General features: G+C 38.2%; 1 protein-coding gene across 14 annotated transcripts in view; it reads right to left on the reverse strand.

The window, feature by feature from the left end:
• Positions 1-1,040: 1,040 nt before the first annotated feature.
• Positions 1,041-24,926, reverse strand: part of FAS (Fas cell surface death receptor) — a 31,754-nt gene continuing 7,868 nt past the window's right edge. For 5 of the 14 annotated variants that reach the window (XM_067710080.1, XM_067710068.1, XM_067710078.1 and 2 more), the window contains exons 2-9: positions 19,985-20,147; positions 13,455-13,592; positions 12,289-12,397; positions 10,506-10,564; positions 10,266-10,361; positions 9,000-9,065; positions 5,882-7,203; positions 1,041-1,577 (exon numbers count right to left, since the gene is read on the reverse strand). In XM_067710080.1, coding sequence (XP_067566181.1) covers positions 6,851-7,203; positions 9,000-9,065; positions 10,266-10,361; positions 10,506-10,564; positions 12,289-12,397; positions 13,455-13,592; positions 19,985-20,078 — 915 coding nt within the window. In that variant the 5' untranslated portion in view covers positions 20,079-20,147 and the 3' untranslated portion in view covers positions 1,041-1,577; positions 5,882-6,850. Of the gene's footprint in view, positions 1,578-5,486; positions 7,204-7,915; positions 7,941-8,999; positions 9,066-10,265; positions 10,362-10,505; positions 10,565-12,288; positions 12,398-13,454; positions 13,593-19,984; positions 20,148-24,926 lie in introns of those variants that run through there. The other 9 variants (XM_067710069.1, XM_067710073.1, XM_067710076.1 and 6 more) reach the window with 9 other exon arrangements.

Raw genomic sequence — 24,926 nt, forward strand, 5'->3', positions numbered from 1 at the left:
CAATCCCTAGAACAGCTGGCAGAGTGAAGAAAATGCCCAAGGGCAGAGTGTACTCTGCACAAGGACTTGGCGGGATGGGGTGTGGAAAGTGCTGCGTTGAGATCCCCCCTCATTTACTGATTCAGGGTTCCACCAATTCAACAAATGGTCCTTACAAAGACCAAGTGCAACCAAGTCCACTTATTGTTAATTGTGTGTCTCCTGTTGTTAGAATCTCAGCTCCAGAGTCTCTGGGTATTTTATTAACATTTTAGTGAAAGGCTTAAAATGGTGCTGGCTCAAAAACAGTTGCTCAACAAGGATTTTCTAGAAGACTAAAAATTCTGTAGTTCTGTTTAAGCACGTTCCTTTCTGTAGCAGTGTGAAGTCTGAACAAGGTCCAAGTGAAGCAAAATTCTATAGCCCTTTCGGAAAACTTCACTATCTCCTGTTGCCTAAGGTGAAACTAGAAACACCCACGTCCAGGTGCTGGGGTTGTCATGTCTGAGCTATCCCACCCTAGCCCCGCACCCAAGGGGCCAGACTGCATAGCTCTCCTGCTCTGTTCATCCTTTGAGTGGGACCTTCTCTGCTGGGGCAACAGCCCACTGGAGGAGTATCCTTGGAAGAGTAGGGGGGCCGAGGCTTTGCGTAGAAATTGTGAAAATGCTGCCAGTACTGGTCAAAAAATCCTGGTGGTCTGTGATAGTCATAGTGATAGAGCACTCCACGAGATTCCTGAAACTTCATTGCTAAACTTCCTGCACATCTGCTTCTCTCGGCAGGGTGAAGCCCATGATCCAGCCATTACCAGAGGGCACTGGGTCAGTTATTTGGAAGCAAAGATAAGCCCATGGGAGTCCAAAAGCAAAGCTAAGACAATTCTGTTGAGTCTGTCAAGTCCTGTTACCCAAATATACCCATAAATGGGGTAAAACTTTTAGGGATGCTCTACAGACTGTCCTAGATCTGATTATCACACAATAAATGTTTCCAAATACTTGCTGTGAACATGAAAGGATGAACAAAATGCATATTTCTGCTTTGATTAATCTATGAGGAGAGGGGATTTCATAAAATTTTATTCAAAATAGAAAATAATACGTGCCATTACAAAGGGAGTTAAGAATAACTTCTGTGCCTTAATCTCTCTTTCTACTCGTATGTATTTGTATAATGCGGTTTCTTAAATTACGGTCCAAGGGCCTTCAGCATGATGATTATCAAGGGTGCTTGGTAATATGCACATTCCCAGGCACAGCCCTGGATCTACGGAACATCTCTGGGAGCAAGACCTGGGAAATATGCAGTTTCAAAATTTCCTCAGGTGATTCTTATGCACATTAATAGTTAACAACTCGTTCCATAGTACATTATAATTTATTACACTTGCCCATGTATTTTCTTCTTGTTCCTCTCCAAGTCACAAGAAGGGTAAGCCAGATGTGTCTTTCATCTTCTAGATGAGGAAACAGAAACTTGGAGATGTTCAATTCAAGGCTATAAGTTAGTTTGTGGCAGAGCCAGAAATTGAACTTGGATTTGCCTGATTCCAGACTGCGTCTTGACCTACTACTCCAGGCTGTGCTTGGCCTCTACTAGAAAAAAAAAAAAAAAGAATCAAAATATGAGATGACTGGGATATGTTTTGGTAGGGATAAGTCTTTTATACAAGGAGTGCAGTTAGTACTAGGAGAAACACTGCCATCTTGTGGCCAACTGAGAGCAAAGTGTAGCCTTGTTATTTATTTATTTTATTTTATTTGAATTAATTAATTAATTAATCCTCTATGTAACTGAAAACAACTTGAGTGCTAGTTGTAACTTAAAAATGTAAAACAAAACAAAACATTGTTTCTGATCATCTAATGACAAAATTGGGGCCTTGGGGTTAATATAGAATTGTAAGTGCACTTCTTGAGGGCCACCCCCTCTCCATCTGACCAAACGGCAGTGACACACAACACATTTTAAAAGAAAAACTAAAAGGCACAGCCAGGCTAAAGAATAAGAAATCCTTCCTTGCTAGAAGAATGGAAAACAACAGCAAGATAATTCATGACCTGGACAGAAGCCAAAGCCTCGTGAGATCAATGCCTGGAAGGAAAGCAGAGTTTGCTCCTGGGTTTAGCCAAGAATAAATGGGCCCACCTGAGGCAGAGGACAAGAGCCAGGCTCCCTTCTTAAAATCGGGGACTGAGGCAGAGCTTTCTGACTGGTGAAAGACAGCTAAACAGAACTTCTGCCAAACACTGCCTGGGACTATGGCTTATATGATGCTGTGGGGCTTGGGATCTGGGAAGACCTAGGCACAACCTCATGACATGGAACTGAGCCAAGCTGCCCCCAGATACATGACTGAATATGTGACAGCCCCAGTGTCACCAAGGGCTGTGAGTTGCAAAACGCATCTGTAAATCCAGGCTCAGAACTGGGGACTCTGAGAGCCCTGGTAAAAGAAGCCACAAAACTACTAGATAGAGGTGAGTGAAGAGAAATAAGAAAAAACCCAAATCTGTTATTCAAGATGAACCTACAGAGCTCAAAAATACAAGAAGAAAATCACACCAGAAAAGCCACACTATAAAATCAGCATGAAATCACTGCAGTTAAGGTTAAGATAACAAAGCAATTCTAAAAGAGACTTTAAAATAACTGTAAGATCCTGAAAGAGATAGATGGTAGAATAAAATCTATTGAACTCTAATAAATTGCCAGTGAAAAACAAGCAGAAATGAAACAGGTACAAGTGAACGTGTGAAAGAAGCCCTTAGAAATGTTAAGAATGAAAAATGTAGACAACAAACTATATACCTCAGTGGATGTAATACTCCAGCCTGATTAGTAAGAAAGAAAAGAGTTAATTTGAAGAGAATGAAGAGGAATTCCCCCAAATGCAATATATAGAGACAATTATACTAAAAAATTAAAAAAGTAGAAGTAAGAGACCTGAAGAATAAGCCAAGAAGCTTCACCAGATAATACTAAGAGTTTCAAAAGAAACTCTTCTGAAAGAGAAAATAGCTGAGAATTTTCCAGACAGGACAGAAGCTACAGCCCTATCTTTCTGATTAAAAATTTACTCTTATTAAATAAGTTCAGTAAAAACAAATCTACATCAAAGCTCGTTGTAGTGAAACAGCAGAACACCAAGGAAAAGGTAGGGGAAACTTTAAAACGTATCAGAATTTAAAAATAAACATTACCTTTGAAGGAATGATATTTAGACCAACAGCAGACATTCCATCAGCAGCGATAAATGTAAGAAGACAGTAGATTAACATTTTCAAAGTGATGAGGGAAAACTGCAAGTATTCTGGCATAAAATTCTATACTCAGATACATTACCTTTCAGGAGCGAGGACGGACAAAATTCTAAGTTGCATTGGTTATATACCTTATCCAGACAGCTCTACAGAAACTGATGATTCAATAGCGAAAAACTTTCTGATCAAATCGACGTTGGGAGAACTCCGTATGCAAACCAATGAGGAAGACCAAGATGTCTGAGTAAGCAAGTCTCACCATATGATCTACGACCTCTTTCTACAAATAACCTTTTTTCTACAGCTCACGGGTGACACTCTTACCCAGGATGTCCGCCACAAAGAGGACTAGACCAGGTTCACCACAATAAGGGTGATCTTGAACCAAGGGCCACCTCAAGCTCTGGATCATGGCTGTGATTATTGGGAACAGTCACACTCAAGTGAAACTATGAGGGAAAAAGCCATACCACCAAGTCCCAAGACCTTCTCAACTTCCCTCGTCCTCCCAAAGGAACCTGAAATTCTCGGATTGGAACTTACCAGAATAGGTACAGGATGTTCTCTAACTCAACTTCACCTTGCAAAGTACAAGGTGAAGATACTGTGGATTCTGTTCTAGACCACCGCAATAAAGCAAATATCGCAATAAAGCGAGTCACACAAATTTTTTGGTCGCCCGCTGCATATAAAAGTTATGTTTATACTATACTGCAGTCTATTTAGTGTGTAATAGCGTTATGTCAAAAAAACGTACATACCTTAATTTAAAAATGCTTTAGTGCTAAAAAATTCTAACCATCATCTGAACCTTCAGCAAGTTGTAATTTTTTTTGCAACAGTAACATCAAAGATCACTGATCACAGATCACCATAACAAATATAATCATAATGAGAAAGTCTGAAAGATTGCGAGAATTACCAAAATGTGCATGAAGTAAGCAGATGGAAAAAAAAATGGCGCTGATAGACTTGCTCGATGCAAGGTTGCCACAAAACCTGTTTGTAAAAAACACAGTATCTGTGAAATGCAATAAAGTGAAGCACAATAAAATGAGGTGTGCCTGTAGGACTTCCGCTTCTGGCCGTGAAGATTAACTAGTATCAGACTTGCCCCCCTGCTGTCTAGAACCAGAAAACCAGGTAACAGATAGTGCGGACTATCCCTCAGAGAAGAGAAACTAAGGAGGTGATCTCTATGACCACTCAGCCTTCCTGCCCACAAGCCCTTTCCCGATCCTAGTACAGGAGGAACTCTAAGCAGAGAACAGTCATCTTGTCAAGTTGAGGGGCAGAAGGTTAAGTTTAGGAGGCGGAGGCTGCCAGGCTTTTCGGAACAGAATACTGAAAAGAAGGAAGCTACACAGAAAAAGAGTTCCAGAAATCGGTACAGAGATTCTCTGGAGTCTTTGGATGATACTACGCGCACATGCAGGGATAAGACTCCAAGACCAGCAAAGAACAGCTACGGGTGCTGTAAGCAGAACAATTCCCAAAGCTGACATAGGAGTAGGAGACTGTTGATGCTCCAACCAACCAGAGTGAAGAGATCCCGTTGAAAAGCCACAGAGAGTACTGGACTTTAGTAGTAGGGCTAAACCAGCCATAGAGTCAAGGTTGCCAGATCTGCCCTAACAAAGATATAGACCTGAACTAACAATGCCATAACCAGTCCAAACTGAGATGTGCTTGTAAGTATAAATAAAATACAAACCAGATTTTGTGGGCTTTACTATGAAAAAAAAATGTAAATTATATCATTAATAGTGTTTATACTGCTTACATTTGAAATGATAATATTTGGGAAATGATGGGTTAAACAAAATATATTATTAAAATTAAGTTTTAAAAAAGAGAGCTAGTCCAGTGGTCACTATGTAGCCAGAAATGGAAAGTATGCAGGAAGGATTATTTCTAAATCCCCATTTAGCTTTCTTACCAGTAAAACCAACCCTTTGAAATATTTACTTTCTTAACCACACGTTCAGTGCCTGATATATAATCCTGTTATAGTAAATCCTCACATAATAACTAATTATGTGTTTAGGAGAGGGGTATTTTTGAGAGTAACAGCCTATGGAGGAAATTATTTAACTACTAAAGGGCTTTAAAAAGGAAATACCTCCTAAGAGACCAAAGGAAGGATGAAAGATTTATAAACAGGTTACATTTAGCAATAGATGGAAAAAAGAAAACAAAAACAAAAAGCAAGGCCCCACCAAAAAAAGAGATAACCACAGATACCAAAAACATGATTTTAATTAAATAGTTTTACCTATATTTTCTATTTCCAAACATAAGAGGAAAACACCTTCCATCAATGGAAGCTCTTTAGGTAGTTCTGAGTATCTGTTTCAGCTTATAACTGTCTTCAGCTTACAACTATATAAATATTAATAGTATTTATTAACATTCACATTTAGTATAAACTTTCGAAAGTGTTTAATGTAAAAGTAAGGAAGTGGTAGTGGGGAAAGGGGCTTGTTTGTCTAAGAAGCTACAGGAAATAACAAGAGCAATTCCTGAAACCTGACATGATTTCACTTTTGCTCTGTATAAGCTGCCTTTGCATCAAGAGAGAACACATGGGGAGTTACTGAACATTTTGTGGCGGGTGGAGCAAAATAAGAATCTACCTTATCAGCTTTGGTGGTAGACATGGGTTCGTGCTATGCCACAAAGCTACCTTCCGTAAGACCAGTTAGTCTCTCCAAACTAAGCTAGGTGTTTCCAAGGGCAGTCCCAGCTTTGCATGAATCAGTTAAGTGTTTCTTAGGCAGTCCTTCCAAGTCTGGGGGTGCACAGGCCACCAAGACGCACATCAAGGAGAAAATGGAGAGGTGCCAATGATCTAGTAATTCTTTCCTGATCAAAATGTTTTGACACCTGAGAAAGAAGTGGATTATTTTGATCCAAAGTGACAAACAAATATAAAATAGCCAAGCATTATAACTGAGTCTGCATTTTCTATGTGAATTCAAAATTGAAATATTTCACCATGAAATGCCAATAATCTGTGCAAAGACCTTTGAGGTAGAACTTTATTATATTCTACATTCAGATGTATGTGTAAGTTTTCCCTGAGTACGCTCCTCTCAAAACTAAACAAAATTTACAAATATGGTAAAATCTCTAGAATTATCAGTGGAGCTGGGGAGGTCATTTAGAGCCAGTTGATTGTGACAGGACAACAAAAGATCACATCTAGGGATTTATGGAATGAGGTCAGCCTGTGCATAGGCATTTGTATTTACATATGTTAATTACATTCATACTTACAGAATCATATGTTAGATACTTGAACATGATCTGAAATCTTTTGTCCTTTGCATACGTTCTTTTTTGCGCACTTGACATGCCCCTGTATTTACTCTTAACTGTGTCTGTCTTCCCAGCTAGATTTTAAACATCCTTGAAGGCAGAACCATGAGATGCTCAACGCCTGTAAACATATTAGCTCTACAAATCTAATAAATGAAAAAAGAAAACACACCCAGTAAAAAAAAAAAGCCAAGCAATATTTATAGCTTGCAGCTACCCAGAACTTATTCGAACATTAATCTTTCTTTAGTATATTCTTAGAACTGAGTTAGTTGTTTTTCACTTTAAGCCAAGCTTTCATTTTCATTTTGCAAGTCTGCATTTTCATGTTCACTAGCAATGTCCTTCTGGACTATATCTTGAATTTTCTCTGCAAGGGCATGAAGTTTGGCTTTTCTGAGACTTTTAATCAAAGTGCAATAAGCATCTTTCTTCCCATGACTTTGATACCAATTACGGAGCAGTTGGACTTTCTGTTCAGCTGTATCTTGGGGATTGTCGTGCTTGATCTCATCTATTTTAGTTTCCTCCATACCATTCTTCCGAACAAATTCTTTAACTTCAGTTATTTTCATTTGTTCAGCAATACTAATGATATGTTTTCCCAAGTCAATGTCTGAAAAATACAGAATAGTCTCTGAAAATTTGTTTTTCTAAACAAAATTCCCACTTCTGAAAACCATGTTTATTTCTCCTCTTACAGTACTTAAGAATATGGGTAAGTCCTAGAGATCTAAAGAGCCAGTCAGGGAAAAACAAAAATAGAAACAACCTTGAGTTCTAATCCCAATTCCTCCTGTGTCCCCATTAATTTGCTCTATTACCTGGGCAAGATACGTAACATCTCTGTGCCTTCTTTTCTCATCTATAAAGTAAGAGGGCTGGAAAAGATCACCTCTAACGTCCGTATGGATTTGATGATCAATGACCCACACATCTAAAAGGCTGGCCAAGAGTTTATATGACCATCTTATCACTGACTCACAGGTCGAAGAACAGAACAGAATAGAATCATGAATGTTGTTACGGAACTAGGATACACCAATAATAACTGAGTCTACAATTCAGATTAGCCTCCGAGTCAATGTAGGCAGGAGCTCTATACTACACCTAACTGCTTGTGAAGGGAAATTAAGCCTTCAGAATACAGCATCTTATGTTACCTGAGTATTGGTTATACATTTAAACTGCTTAATAAACCCTTTTTGGTGAGCAGGAAGAACTGGAACCTCAAGAAACGGCAAGACCCCACTATATGTTACTGAAATTCACAAAATTATTTAACTCTAAGATTAGCTTGTGACTCCTAAGGAAGCCAACTCGATGAAATAAAATGATAAAAGTTTTACCTGTGAAATTCAGTGGCATCATTTCCTGGGGAGAAAAAAAAATGGAGGGAAGGAGAAAGATAAAATATACTTAGAATACTCTAAATGTAACAGAATACTCTAAACGTAATAAAATACTCTAAATGTATAAATTTAGACTAAGTGACTAAGGAGGATTCTTTCACCATTCAAATTTTTATTCTGAAAGTTTCCAGCCTAACCAGAAACTAAGGAATATTGGCTTTTTTTTTTTTTTTTTTTTTAAGGAGGCAAGGAGCCTAAGTAATTTGTGGAATGTGCTGAGATTATTCTTTATATAGACTCATGAAAATAGACATAATAACCATAATCATTCTAAAATTTTCTTTACTGTAACTATTCTAATTTTTGACACGACAACATAGTTTAAGTTGAAATGATTTTGTACCACATTGATTTAAAGAACCCTAAGCCTCACTGGCCCCAAATGAGAAAATCATTATTCATCAAGTGAACTGGTTACTCTCCCCAGTGTATCTTTTGCTATATGTGTGTGGGGTTTCTTTTTTTTTTTTTTTGGCCGCTCTGTGTGTGGCTTGTGGGATCTCAGTTCCCCGACCAGGGATTGAATCCTGGCCACGGCAGTGAAAGCCACTAGGCTACCAGGGAACTCCCTCTTTTGCTATTTGAAATGCTTTGATTCCATGTTGTAAAAAGATATGGTGACAGATAAGGTAACAAGTGTCTGGAGAGAGCTGAGTTGTACCTTTACAATGGCTTTAAGTGTTATCTCTGTGCCTGGACTTGGATACGGAATCCCTGCTCTGGTAAAGGATGTCTCTCTGCATTTCTCTTCAGGATAATACCAACATGGAACATGGAAGCTTGGCCACATCCTTTTCTCAACTCCCTTTGTGTAAGTGAGAATTTATTACTAAGAATTAATTCTTGTTATTTGTATAGAAGCTTCTTATCAACTGGGAACCATATCTTAATTCATTTTTGATGCCCCTCTAACCCATGCACACACAGGCATCATAAATGTTTGTTTTTAAAAAAGTAAAAGTAAAAAGCTGAAGGACTACCTTCTCTATTTTTTTAAGAAGGCTGATGCATGTTTCAACACTTACAGTATTTGAGGCGATAGATTTCTGGTGACCATTCTTTCTATTCCTGCGCCGTCTTTTCACCTCTGAAAGATCCAAGAAATTTCTATCAGACTCAGGTCTCAGCCTTGTAGGAAGCATGTGAGAATATACTCTCAGACTAAGAGAAGTGTGAGAAGAAAGGAGAAACTCATTCATTGAAATTTAAAGCAACCGAGCACCAAAGAGGCAGATTCGTCCTGATTTTGAAAATTCCATCCCACCGAGTCAAGTGGTCTAGAGATATGCCACACCTTAATGGAGCCATCCAGTTACCACACACTGGCCTAGCCTGAAGCTGGCTTTTGACTTATTGTATGGCCATCACCACTCCCTCTCTCTGGCTTGAAGCTGGGCACAGAAGCCATAGGCTATGGAAAGTCGACATCAGTTTGCCATGAAGTGGCATTCAATGCCCCAAAACTCAAGTACACACACTCACAAATAATTCAAATATATATACTCAATAAATGTATGCCTTGAAGTCAGTATGAGGTGGAAGAAAGAAATCTAGAAGTCTCCAAGCACAATTTAAGTGTTTATATTTTTAGTTAAACAATCTCTAATGGCAAGGCAATCTCTTTATCTTCAGCTGACCTGGAGAAACAGTGATTTGTTTCAACAGAAAAAGAAAAATTGGATGTTTCAGAGTTATTGAAAGTTGGCACCACCATGTGTTGTATGAATGATCTAAAGGGATTTTTCTAGAGTAATTATAAGTACAGCCAATTTTGGTTTACGTGCTGACTTTACTAAGTAACCCTCGCATAAAAGGTATTGCCACAGTATTTTAAATTAAGGTGGAGAAATAATCAAAAAGCATGGAGTCTGGACAAGAGAAAGGAGGCACAGACAGGGGTGAATTTATCAAGTGTCCCCTGCAATGCCTTCGCTCCTTGAATTCTCTTTGTGCATGGGATGATCTCAATGTAGACTGAAGGACTACTTCCGATTCTTGGCCAACTCAGCTACTGCCTAAATACAAACACCCTTGTTCATGGGGAGGGTGGGAACACCCAATCAGTGCCCCAGAATGGTTGCTCAAAAACAGTAGCTGAGAGATAACATCATCTGTTCTTACCAGCTCTCAGGGGTGCATTTAGAAACAGGAATTTAACACCATACCAGAGCTGCCTACCTGGTAGGAGCTTTCTTTCTCCTGGTAGGTAGGAGACAGGAGGGAATTCTTGTGAACAACTACTTCCCAAGTTACTTCAATCTACAGTTTGAACAAAGTAAGAACTTACTCCTGTATAGTAGTAGTGCAGGTATGAGGATCAGGATGGGGATCAGGAGGGCCCATAAACCGTGTAAGTTAGATCTGGATCCTGTAGATTGGAACACTGGACATGGTAAATGAACGTAAGCAATTTTTAAGATTAAAACGAAGTACTCTCAAAGAATCAAAAGTTTTGGATTGGCTTTTCTTCATATTTTACAGTGGGGTTGGAAGAAAGGAGAATATAATCATAAAAAGGAATAATTACCTTCTCTGCATTTGGTGTTGCTGGTTGGTGTGCATTTCTCAATGATTCCATGTTCACACCTAGAAAAAAATACAGAGGGAATTCAGAAAGCCTGGTGGACTGATTCCTTGATCGTTTTCAATGACACACTATAAATCCAGGGCCATTTTATTCATTTTTGCATTTTTGGCAAACATATTCCCTCAAATATTTCTAAATTAGCATCTACACTGGTGCAAATTCATAACATAATCTGGTTGTTTAGATGAAAAATATCCCAAAGAATGACTATGGTTTAAAATGCCTTGAGGTAAAAGAAGGTATTAAAACATCAACATAGAAGAAAAAGGATGAAATAGACACAAAAATAAAGTTTAATTTGGTCATAAACTGTGCTCTTAAAATCATAAATTTCCAAAAGCAATTTCCAAACTGTCCCATAGAACAATAAAATGGCCAGACAATAGCTACTGCCCAGGCTGCTGCTTAGGGAGTCTACCTAGGTGGTCCTTAAAGGTTACCCATTTTAGCATCAAGTGGTGATTACAGCACTCAAGAGGTTCCTGTGGGATTTTCTTCAGACAGCCAAACACTGACAAATTGTCTGAACTATAACCTGGCTCTGCCTATTACTTAACTAGGTGAGCTTGGGCAAGTCAGTTAACCACCATGAGTCTGTTTTCTCATCAATAACAAGGAGATAATATTACTTGCCTCAAAGGGTTACTGTGAACAGAAAATTAAATCAAGATTATGAGGTATTTAGAATTATTATTATCATTATCATTATTTTACTACATTAGTTCCCCTCCCAATCCCCACTTACACTGTCACCATGACCGTACTCTCAGGCACTTAGGCTAGAAAGGAGAGTCTAGGTTAACTGCACATAATTTAACATTTTCTAGTAAATAAGAGACATAAGGCATTGTGTCCCTACTTTTCAAGTCTACTAAGTGAACTCCTAAAAATTTCCCAAGGTGAATTACAAGTTTAAGGAGAGGCACATGAATATAATCCTAAATATTTATATTTATACAAAACAATATCTTACAAAGCGAAAGCTGTTTTTACAACACATATTACCCAGTCTGATCTTCACAGAAATTAGGCTGATAAGACAAATGAATATTATCTGCATCTATGAATGAGGAAACTGAAGCTCAGGGAGGTTAAGTGATTTGCTCAAAATCACCCAATTAATCATAAGAAAAGTGAAATCTATAATCAGGTGTTCTATCTTTGGGTCAAAACCAAGCTCTTTTAGCATGAAAGACAGGTCTTTCACGATCTGATCCTGGCTCCTTCTCAGTCTTTCCTACACTCCAGCCAGGTCGTCTGTTCTCCAGAGCTTCCTTTTATCTCTTTGCAGTGGCTGTTCCCCTGCCTGGAATGTCCCTTCCATCCGTGTACACCTGGTAAGGCTCTTTCTTTCCTTCAAGACTCAAGCCATGTGTCATATCTTTACCCATCTCCCCAGGCAGAGTTGAAAGCTTTTCCTATATAATTCAACACCTGAGTACAAGTCTCTTCTTGCCACGTGGTGTGAACACAATAACCACTGCTTTTCTTGACACTCTCTGCCTCTAGCCTTAGCCCTTCAAAGCCTGGCCCGTGTCTGCTCATATCGTTGGCTTGAGCAGCCAGCACAGTACCAAGCACATAGGAGGTGTTCAATAAATGTTTAGATACAGGATGTTTGGGTGAAGAAATGGTTATCTAGTTGCTTGGAGGCTTCCCTTTAGGAAATCATTCTCTCTCAAGATATACCTAGTGTTTTAACCAGAGAAAGACTAAAACTTACGTGGTACAAGGGTTACAGTGTTCGCACAGAGATACGTTACAAAAAAAGTTTGGTTTACATCTGCACTTGGTATTCTGGGTCCGGGTACAGTTTTTTTCCACTTCTAGGCCTAGAAAAACAATTCGCAGACTATTAATTAGAGCAGCTAGTTATAAATGGACAATGAAAAGGATGGGCAGGAGCTGCATAAATTTTTGAGTTCCAGCACTTGTTAGCAGTCACACCATCACACCTTTAGTAACACAACTAGCATTTAAATGCCAAATACGCAACCCCAGGTTGAAAGAGTTGAAATCGTTTAGCAGAGTTTTAAGTAGACAGACAATCCAGCAACCTAGATAACCCCACCTGTACTTAAATGGCTCCCTTTTTCTCATCTAGAGCCTGGCTACTCCAAGTATGGCTTAGAGACCAGCAACATCAGCATCACCTGGGAGCTTGTTAGAAATGCAGAGTGTCAGGCCCTGACCCAGGCCTACTCAATCAGACCAATGCCAAAACCCTCACTTAGAGATTCTGATTTTATTGCTCTGAGACGGGACCTAGGTGTTGGCATTTTTCGGAGCTTCCTGTTTGATTCTAATGTACAGCTAGGGTTGAGAAACACTGCTTTAGAGCCTAAATAGGGAGAAGAAAAGCTTTACATCCAGAGAGTTCTTGATGTCTAACAAAACTGGGAATACTTCCGTTTTATTTTAATCTGAACCCTCAAGATAGATTGGGATATCCATGAAAATTCAGGTCCCCAATTGGAATTAGCAGGACAAACCAGATCCCCAAAGAAGGGGGAGCAAACCACCCACCTCTTGGGTTCCTCTGTCCTTGTATCTGAAGGAGTCTGAGCTCTTTCTGGCTAAGAACAAAAGCCATTATACAAGCATAAATGAAAGCAGGAAAAGAAAAGTCCCCGCAGTTTTGATTGGAGCTCATGGACCCTGTTCACCATGTTTACGTTTAGTCATTCTCCTACATCTGGGAGAATTGCCTAGACTTGACTCATAAATGTCACTCAGTACCTGGTCCTGCTTCACCCCAGCCAGGCCCATCCTGTCCCTCCTGTATGCTGACATAGTGCCAGAATAGGTCCCAATTTCAGACTGTATTATACATGGTGATACATGCAGTACCATGATTGGTCCCTTTTGATTGTTTATTAAGACACTTACCATGTTCTCCATCACAAACTCTACATCTTCTGCAGTTAAAAGAATGATGGTTCTTGTCTGTGTACTCCACCCCCTCTGCACAGAGTACACATTCTGGTTCACCTCCATCAATTTTGCAATCATCACTTTTCCGTTTGCCTGCCCAAGAAGAAAAATGGAGCAAGGGTTTAAATGCAAGCTAGTCAGGCAACAGCAAGGGAAGTCTGAAGGGATGATAATAAAACAGGAGTGGAGGGGCTAAGCTAATGAAATATAAATACAGTAGGGCAGAAAGTTGTAAAAATCGTGGCAAGAGACAGAATTTCTCCCAAGACAAAAGCTAAAAGAGTCATTAAGGAATATGCCTACAGAAGTAGGATGATTAAAAATAGGAGCATATAAAACAGAGGTTAGAATCATCAAAAAAGCACTAGAAGAGACGCCTTTACCAACTTTGGGGGGAGGAGAAAAGAAGGTTGCTAGGTATATATTCATGGTAGAGATGACTGCCACTGGCCACTGAGGTTACCTAGTTAATTCTTGTTTCTCTGACTTATTTTACTTTCCAAAGTCCACAAATCCTGACAAGGACAGTATTGTTTAAGGAAGAGAACATTTGAAGTTCTAAAGACTTTGGTCAAATATTTAATAGCAACAATATCTTTAACAAAGTGCTTAATCTGGGACTTCCCTGGTGATCCAGTGGTTGAGAATCCACCTTCCAATGCAGGAGATGCAGGTTCGATCCCTGGTCAGGGAACTAAGATCCCACATGCAGTAGGGCAACTAAGCCTGCGTGCCACAACTACTGAGCCTGAGCACTACAACTAGAGAGCCTGCATGCCGCAACTACAGAGCCCTTGTGCTGCAACTACTGAGCCCATGTGCCACAACTAGAGAGAAGTCAGTGCACTGCAACAAAAGATCCCACGTGCCTCAACTAAGACCCAACACAGCCAAATAAAACAAAAGAAAACAAACAAAAATAAGTGCTTAATCTCTCTAAGCCTAACTTCCTCATGCCTATGATGGAGATAATCATACTTCTCTTGCATGGCTAACATTACTGCACAGGACCTGCCTAGTAATTGCTCACAGTTCCCTTTTCACTCCCCTTTCTTTCTATTCCTTTGCCGTTAAGGGACAGAATATGTTATGATGTGCAGGCATGAACGTATTTACAACAAAATTTATTACCAGGTTTGCTATCTTAATACGCAAAAGTTTAAATCATATTCGCATTTACTTTTATTTACTTTAAAAATAAAATGAGTCATTGGATTTCTATTAGTAAGCATTATACAACAATGCCTTCTGGAAAATTCATTTATTTAAGAAGCGTTTATTAAATACCTATTGTGTGCCAGGCACTTTCTGGGAGCTGGAGATACTGCAGGAAATAAGACAAAGCCTGGTCTCCAAAGGCTTCACATTGTCAAGGCAGAAGCAGGCAATGAACAAATAAATACAAGACGGCAAGTGGTGATAAGTGCTGTGGGGAAAGCTAGTTTAGGGCAAGTGAATAGAGAATGAAGATGAAAGAGATAGAAAATATAAAGGGAAATCTAAGAGAAAAGCCTGACTAGTGACTGTAATTATTATGTTATAACTAATTTAAAAGAATAGGCAAAATCTAATCTGCCCCCCTCGCATGTACAGCAAAAATAATTTATGCTCTTTCCCCAGGTACATGACTTTCTTAACAACCTCATAGCATTCTTTTTTTTTTGTCTTTTAAAAGAAAATTTATTGTAACATTTCAGACAATTACTTTACATGACTGTTCAGAAAATATTCTCATTTTAGATCCCATGACAACAACAAAAAAAGATTAGTAGAACAACAACAAAAAAGATTAGTATACAGAGAAGGTGAAAGAAGGAACGCTGGAGATCTAGATTAAATTTGAAAAGAAAATTCCTCAGTAACAGTAGCTCCTTGCCATTCATGAGCAATATGTTATAAAACCAACACAGGGCTTCCCTGGTGGCGCAGTGGTTGAGAGTCCACCTGCCGATGCAGGGGACACGGGTTCGTGCCCTGGTCCAGGAAGATCCCACATGCCGCAGAGCGGCTAGGCCCATAAGCCATGGCCGCTGAGCCAGCATGTCCGGAGCCTGTGCTCCGCAACGAGAGAGGCCACGACAGTGAGAGGCCCACATAACGCAAAAAAAAAAAAAAAAAAAAAAAAAACCAACACAAATACTCAATTTTACTTATTCCAGTACAGCATGTAGTTTCCATCCAGAAGAATGCAAGTAAAATGTATGTGCACCCGTCAGATCCATAACAATTCTTATAATGGTAATAATAAATGATAATATTAACACTTATTAAGCCAAGGACTCTGCTAAACACTATTAACACATTTCCATTTAATGTTCACAATAATCATAAAAGGTCAGAACTATTATTATGTCCATTTTACAGTTAAAGAACCAGACTCAAAGATGTCAAGTAACTTGCCAAAGGACATGAAGCTTGTTAATAGCTAGGAGGACCAACCATCCCTGTTTGCCCAGGATGTGGGACTTTTAGTGCTAAAATTGGGGACATCTCAGGCAAACCAAAATATGTTGGTCATCCTCTAAGCGTCAGATGGAGGATTTGAAAGCAGGGACTGATGCCAGAACTTGAGCTATTAAACATTATTCAATATCTGCTTGGTAAAGATTTCAGCTACCATGTTACAAACTAAGACAAAACTTTTGAAGTGTTACCACATCTGGTAAAGTGTAGGAGTTTACATTCCAAGACTGGAAGCTCCCTGAAGTCAGGGGCTCTGTCCTGTTTCTCTGCCTTCATCTCACAGTCCCCATGGCTTGTCTGCTGCACTGGAGAATGTGTGCCCTGGGACATGCTTCTTCACTTGCTTTGCCTTTTCCTTTTTAACACTGTCCCATAACTCTCTCTCTGAAGTCAAAGCTTCCCCATTTGCCTTCCTGGGATCACTCTATGGAGGAATTATTTACTTGGTATGCCCACTCTGGATGCCAAAAACCTAACTGCAAATGGTGATTAGTACACAGTTCAGCACATTACAATGTCTTTACGTTTTCCCTAATTTAGGACTTTGAAAAGGATTAGTCAATGTGGCAGAGATCCCTGATTGTCACCCAATATCCATTTTCCCTTCTCCCATAGGAATAGGATATTTACCAGGGGACATGGCTGCCCTGAGTCAAGACTACATCTCCCAGCCTCCTTTGCATGGCCATGTGACTAAGTCCCAGCCAATGGGATGTTAGCAGAAGTGTCCAGTAATACCTTCCAGGATGTCAGGATGTTTCCCAGAGCTGGTGTGCAGTTTAAGTCTAAAGTTTCATCTGCTGTATGTGCCTGAACAGCAAAAATAATGTAAGCTGCCTCTCCTAGGAACATGACTTTCTTAATGATTTCATAGCATTCTTTTTGATAAAACAAAATACTACATAAACAAATTATGAAATTTAAACATATACAATATTTTAGTAAACAAAGGCAATGATAGGTCAATAGAAAAAAAAATACATTGTGGAAACTCAGAACCAAATTTAAATACAGTGCATAAGGGTTCTATACCATTGCAGCAGTATGTTTAAGAAAACCAAGCCAAAGTACAACTTTAATTGCTTGTCAGTGGAATTATACTGCTTTCTAAATGAATTGGCCTCTTTAATGAATTACCTTGCAGAATGTGCCTGGCACAAGGCCTACAGCATGACAGGGATACAATATCACAAGTTCTTTCTTTTTTCCAATGTATACAACCTAAATTTATCAAAATATTTAAAAAGTAGTTGTTTTCTTGAAAATAATATTTTAAAATATATTTGTTTCTGAGTATAATAGTACATATGCTCATTGTAGAAAATTTGGAAAATTTAGGAAAGTGTAAAAAGCACCTATACATCAACCACTCTGAGATACTGTTTTCATTTTGGTGCATTCCTATGCATATAAACACACACATATATACATGTGAGTATATGTGTGTGTGTGCATATATATGTGTGTATGTGTGTGTATATATATATATATATATATATATATATATATATATATATATATATATATATATAAAAAATGTATGCAGTGTACCATAGAATCCTTCTTATTGGATATGGTGATGTGATGAGGACTTTTTTGATTAAAAATGTCAGTTCACATAAGGGATCATTGAAAAAAATACTGTCAATATTTCAATTTATAAAATATAACTATATAATTATTTGCCACTCTTGTGATGTAGAAACAAGTTATTAGAATTCTACAGTCTTTCTCACTTAAGTCACATCCAAAATGCATCACCTATGATTTCCTTTTTCTTTTTTGGGGGCAAAATCTGACTTCATCTTTATTTTATTTATCTATTTATCTTTGGCTGCGTTGGGTCTTAGTTGCAGCACATGGGATCTTTGTTGCAGTGCACAGGCTCTGTAGTTTGCAGCACACGGGCTCTCTAGTTGAGATGCGTGGGCTCCGTAGTTGCGGCATGGGGGCTTAGTTGCCCCGTGGCATGTGGGATTTTAATTTCCCGACCAGGGATCAAACCCGAGTCCTCTGCATTGGAAGGCAGATTCTTAACCACTCGACTACCAGGGAAGTCCCTGATTTCCTTTCTCCCTTTCTTTCTTTCTTTTCTCCTCCTTCTTTCTTTTCTTTCTTCCTTTCTCTTTGATGGAAAGAAAACTTAAAGACACCAATAATCTGTATGAAAGGCGTTAACATTTTTGTGATTTTTCCATGTATTTTGCCTCCACCTAATACATTAACATTTTTTTTAGTAACCCGACTTTACTGAAATTCTCCAAAGCATTCAAAATAATTTTCATAGAAATAAAATCTGTTTTTTCTGTGTATTCATATATTGGTTTATGTAATATTTAATTAAATTACATATTAATATCACAACACCAATGAGCATAAACAAATTTGGAAGCAATCTGAATATTGATAAGCTTAAAATTAAAAAAAAAAGGAATAGAAGTAGAAAGAGTGTTTAGTATATATTGGACACCATCCAGGATCTTTTAGAGATGGAGCAGAGAGAATCAGTTAATCCAGCCAGCGGATCAGTTAGAAATCTCTTAAGGGAATTTATATACATTGAGGCTTATATCAGAAATATATCAGAAAACATGACTTTGATTGATACATAATATTCCAGTCTTTGAATACTCCAAAATTTACTTAATCTTACATCATTGGGTATCATAGTGAAATGTCATGCATACAATATTTTCTTTTATTTTTGACTATTTTCTTAAGACATTTTTCTATAAACCTATTACTGTATCAGTGTATTTTCAAAGTTTTGATCCACATATCCAAATTTCCTTCTTAAAAGGTTTTTTTAACAATTTACATTCCAAGAATGACATATGAGAGTTATCTCACAAGCAAACTCACCAGGACTGAGATCACTTCTAAAACGAAAATAAAACAAAGCCAAACAAACAAACAAAAAGCAAACAAAGTCCTTAACAGTTTGATATTCAAAGCTTATTATCTTCATTTTAATTTGCATTTTAGGTTTTAAAAATAGGAGTAAAGGTCTCAATTCACAGGAAAAATAGATGGTGTTTAGCAAGTTACAAAAAAGCCAGAAAGCCATTCTTCATTCTCATTTGGAAAAGAGTAAATGTGAATATGCTTAAATGTAAATGGGTTAGATTATCAGAGATTTTCCATAAGGGTTATTAAAACCTGGAGAGAAGGCCAAGATGGACTGTTAGAATCTTTTTATAAACAGGGCCCATGCCTGTTTAGCAGCTAGAGTGCTGGAGGCCTGGAGAGCCAAACATGAAACTTACCACCGTCCTTTATGGTTCTATTAATCTATCGCATATGCCCATGTGTTGTTTTCCTTTATCTTCCTGTTTTCCTTCACAATGCAACTGGGAGATCCATATCTGTATAAAATAGTAGTCAACTCTACTCCATGTTGAAAAAAAAGTCTGCCCAATTGCATTTTGCTTAGCTTCCAATTTGCTACTGTTTGAAGGATTTCCAATCTGAAATTGGTTTTCATTTCAAAAATACTGATTTTAAAAAATGGTTGGTTTTTCTCCATTGCTTTCCTAGCTTATCTAGTTATTTGGTTGTAAAATGCAAATGTATTTTGCAGGCTTCAGTGCCAGGACAAACAGCTTTCTCAGAGACTTTCTGATCGAAGGGAAGTGTTGAGACATCTCTTAAGGATAGAAGTCCCTTGCTTTCAGAGCTCCACAATTATTATGATATATTCTCACCAGTCTGATGTGCTAAGTTTTAATATCCACAAATTAGTCTGCTTTTGCTATTGAAAAATGGAGCTAAATAAATAAATCCTCTCATTTCTGAGGTACATGTCATTTATAAATTATATTTACTTATTCTCACATCAAACCAGTGTGATAAAGATGACATAAGCTGGTCTTCGGAAAATAATGTCATATTTTTTTTCCTTCCCAGTCAGGCCATAATGCAGGAGAACTAAACACTATAAAAACACTCTCTTCATTATTATTATATGCTACTCCTCACCCTGATTTTCATTCTGATCGCTAGATTTTTTTTGTATAACATACCAGGAGGACACGGCTGACAACAAAATTCGTGCTCACGATACAGGCCTTCACCGCAGCTCTCCCTTTTAGTAATATTCTTACTCAATTTCAGCATCTCAGAGTTGCTATCAGCCACATGGGAATTATCACCTTTAGACAATGGTCCAGCAATGGAGGTAAATATCTGTAAATGAAAAACATGAAGAGAATTTTACTGACTTCTGAACTAAGCAACTTGGTAAACAGGTGTAAGTCGCCCCAAATGGCTGTATTTTATTTGCCATGCACAGGCAAAATCAACGTGGGTTCCATCCTTCCACTGACTCATCTCCAAAAAAGGAGCAGATCAATTGCATGACAGTCCAGATCTTGGGTTCTCCAAACTACCCGAGAAACGGCATCACGGATGGTAGGAGCCACAGCTCTGGGCTCAAAAGTCACGGCTCCCACTTAGCAGCCCTATGATTGAGGGGAAAGTCACTTAAATTCTCCACGTCTCTGTTTTGTTATCTATAAGGTGGACATAATCTCTTCTTCATAGGTTTGCTGTGATGATTAAATAAAATAATGCACTTCAAGTTCTTAGCACAATTCCTCACACATAATAAATAGGTGGCTGGTAAGCAGTATTATTATTAAGTTCCAGTGAGGGACAACATAGCAGAGTAGGAAAAAACATGAAATTTCAAAACGACTGTGGTTTGAATCCCAGCTCTGCTGCCAACACTGACTTTGGGCAAGTTAAAGGGCCTCACTGATCCTCAGTTTCCTGATCTGTAAGTGACAACAGTATTTTCTGTCTTGAAGGGTTATTGTGAGGATAAAAAGTGATAATTTCTCCCAATCCTGGTACTTAGCTTACAGCATGTTCTGTTTCTTCCTTTTTTATATATAGCAATAGAATCTACAGTTTTGATGAACTCCTTCCTGGTTATCTAACCATACAATAAATCCAACAGGATTTTCTTCACTTTTATTCAGGAAAAATGAACTTCTCTTAATAGAGAACCAATCTTTATTATTTGTTCCTTTTTTCTGGAGACAAAACCCATAGGTCCAAGTGACACTGTGTCAAATTCATCTTAGTTAGGCTTGAGCTCCTTAGAAAAATGAGCCTCTAAAATGTATGGAAACATTTGGAGGTAATGTATGTTTGATTCCTTTCTCAGGTTTTCTAAACATTTATTGTTTGTCTCTCTAAACACAAATACACATAATTTTTCATCTTATGTGGAATATGTAAATTCATTGCTAAGCATCAAAAAATTTTAAACTACTGGTTCTGAGGATTTTCCCCTCAAGGTCATTTTTCATAGTTTTCATGGTATACTTTTTTCCTTCTACTTTATGGCATCTTCTGGGTCAAGGGAACTAAATATTCTTCACGTATAAATCACTGCCACAGGAGTCCCCACATCTTCCCTTTTAGCCCTTCCTCCTTTGTCACCAAAGCCTGCATCCCTTCTAAGTCACAAGATACCATGGGACCTCCAAGGAAGGAGGGATGAAGGAGATGCGGTTGCCATCTTTTCCTCCTGGGATGGATGTATTGATGTATTGAAAAATACATTTCTAACATCCAGACTCCAGGAGGGAATATCACACCAAAATATCAAGAAAATACCTGACTTATCCAGGGTCACTCATGAGCAAAAGGTAGAGAGCTAGGACTTGTCTGAGTCTCCTCACTCTTATTACAGTGTTTTTTCCCCTACACCCAACTCACCATAAAATACAGCTTACTTTCTCTATATGAACAATTCTATGTAAAGAATAATTGGAAATGGTAAACAGATCAGAGGAATTATGCCTAAATGTACTGGCTTCACTATCAAACCACTGCCTTTTTAACCCAACAGACATTTCACTAGCACCTTCTATGTGCCAGGTTCTGTGAACACAGAGACAAGTAACATTGATTATAATCGAAAATGAATGTTAAGTTTCCAAAAGCAGATTTGCACATGGGCATATTATTTGTAATGTATTAATCATTGGGGGATTTTTAATGTTATATTTGCATGACTCTTACTTTTTAAAACACATTTGAATCTATGATCTGCTTCTAAAGCAGCTTTGAACAAAAAGTATTTATTAGTATCAATTTCTCTTTTCAAGATGACAGTTCCCCGCTTCTTACCTTTTCTACAGAAGGTCATCCTGTCATCCTGTTAATATTAGTCCCTCTTCCAGATCAGAGCATCAATAGCTAATGAACAGTAACTGAATTGGGCACTTTAGGAAATAATAACGTGATTGAAATCACACCAAAGGGTTAACTGCTAAGATGGGAAGGGCGTTCAAATGAAAGTCATTCACCTTTTAGGACCCTTATTCTATAACAAACTTTGTTCTATTTGACAGTCAGAAATTAAATATACTAACCATGTAACATTCCAGACATTGCCAGCACATGAAAATTCTCAAACAAATGTAAAAATCTCTGTAGCTAGAAGAAATCAGTAAGTCCTTTTTGCAAGAGATAATGGAAAACAGAATCTAGGCAACCAAACTGAGTAGACACAACTCCTTTCTGTTATCAGCCACCTCTGTTGCTGGGAAGAGGGACTTAACAGTGAGATGTTACTTGCTCTCCTTCTCTTTCAATTCTGGTTTCTCACCAGAAACTGAAGAAAATGACACAGATTTAAACTCAAAGAGATCTGAGTCAAAATTGGGTAGCCAAAATTGACAAGTCAAAGGTGCTCAAAGTTGATACCCAATAGTGTGTGGATGTGTGTGTGTGTGTCCCCTACAGCTATAGGTCCCATCCTTTCCTTGGTAAGCTAATTTCATCCAGCAGTCATGTGACAATATTACAAGCAGGTCCACAATTCCTGGTTTAAATGATCAAGCACTCAGAGAGTGCTTAACATTTATGTAATGTAACATTTATGAATTGTTACCTTAGTGTTATTTCTAAAAAAAACTGTGCATATACTAAACGTTCTGGAGATGTCTAAGAGAAATGTACTTTCTAATTTTGCTTTAGTTTTGAAGTTTTTGACTGGAAATCAAAACCCACTGTTCAAAAATACATTCAGAATTTGAGAAATGTGAATCTTGGAGTAGAACAGTGAAAGACATAAACATCACTGGCCATGGAGCAGATACCAGTGCCAAACTCATCTCATATTTGATCACACCTGCTTCACAGAGCTGAATTTCTGGAAACATTTCCTACTTAGTTCAGCATCAAAGAATTATGTCGAGGATAAAAAAAGAAAAATGGGTCTAAAGAGCATGTTCTAACTCTTACAAGATATTATGTAAGCAGTGTTCCACACAGCTTGTGTTTTTTTAAGTTTTTGCATTAGCTCAAGTTTGTAGTATGCAAAGATTTAACCCAAACTTTCCAGGCAGAAACTGGGGTGTTTTTGACTGTGACAAGGCAGGAAACCCACAAAGAACTAAGTGATCAGAATGCTCAAAAAAATTTTTTTTCAAAAAAGCTGAAAAGGCCAGAAAATCAGTTAAATCAAAGATGTGAAAAGTGGATAAACTAAGGCAAATGATAACCAAATGGGAAAAAAAGGAATACAATTAATTTAAAATTTCCATCATGACAAAGATTCAAAAGTCAGAGAGACCTCAATTTTATATTCCGCTGGGAATAATATTAGCTAATACATTAATCAATTACTTAAATGAGTAAATACTTTGTTGAGTACCTACTATGTGCTAGACAGACATCCAAGAACAGAGCAGTAAACAGATAAAGACTTAGCTCTCATAGAGTTTATATGTAAATGAAGTGTACTGTATTAGTCAGGGTTCTTGAGAGAAACAGGACCAATAGTGCTTGTGTGTGTGCGCACACACGTGTGTGTGTGTGTGTGTGTGTGTGTGTGAAGAGAGAGAGATTGATTTATTTTAAGGAATTGGCTCACACAACTGTAAAGGCTTGCCAAGTCCAAATTCTGCTGATGGGGTAGGCCAGCATGCTGAGGAGTCAGGGAAGAGCTGCAGCTCAAGTCCAAAGGCAGTCTGGCAGAACTCCTTCTTCCTTAGGGAATCTCAGTCTTCATTCTATTAAGGCATTCAACTGACTGAATGAGGCCCACTCACTTACAGAGGGTATCTAACTTACTCAAAGCTTACCAATTTAAATGTACAAATCAACCAAAACAAAAAAACAAGCAAAACTGTCGCAGAAACATCCAGAATAATGTTTGAGCAAATATCTGGGTGCCATGGTCCAGTCATGTCGACACATAATATTAAGCATCGTGTGGAGGGAAATGATAAAGAAACAAAGAAATATGTCAAGGAGGAATAAGTGCTATTTAAAGGAATAAAGCAAGCTCGGGGGCATGGAGAGTTTGAAGGGTGAGGTAGTGATGTTTTAGGAAGAGTGGTCTGGGAAGGCCACAGAATAAGAAGACATTTGGGCAGTGACTTGTTGCAAGTGGATGACTAGCTGGGAAGGGCTTTCCAGGCAGGTCACACCTAGAGGAACTTGGCTTAGCCCAAATGGGGACATACCTGAGGACCTCAGCAAAAGCATTATTAGCAGCTAGCTATTAAGAGAGTTAAAGGTAAATGTCTCCTGAATCACACTGGTAATTAACATGTTGACCACTGAAGCCACAGTGGGATCATACAGCCAATCATAACCATAGACGCTGCAGTCTCGTAGCATCCTGGAACGTCAAAGCAGAAAGGGACCATATGAGCATCTGCTCAGCTTCAATATAGATTTTAAAAATGGATCTCCTTGCATCTTTCATTATCTACAGGATTTTAATATTTTCTGCAAATCAGAAAACTTGCTTCTCTCTCTCCTTCTGAATTGTTTGTGAAAATGTTAAGTCAGGAAACCAAACCCTAGACATTTGCCTAGCTTTTTACAAAGTTCATTCACACACATCACCTCGTGGTCATCGCAATAAATCTACACATGAGGAATTATTACGGCCTTATTTTATAGCCGAGGAAGCTGAGCACAGAGTATATGAAATGA

This window comes from Pseudorca crassidens, chromosome 16, assembly GCF_039906515.1.
Source record: "Pseudorca crassidens isolate mPseCra1 chromosome 16, mPseCra1.hap1, whole genome shotgun sequence".
Lineage (NCBI taxonomy): Eukaryota > Metazoa > Chordata > Mammalia > Artiodactyla > Delphinidae > Pseudorca > Pseudorca crassidens.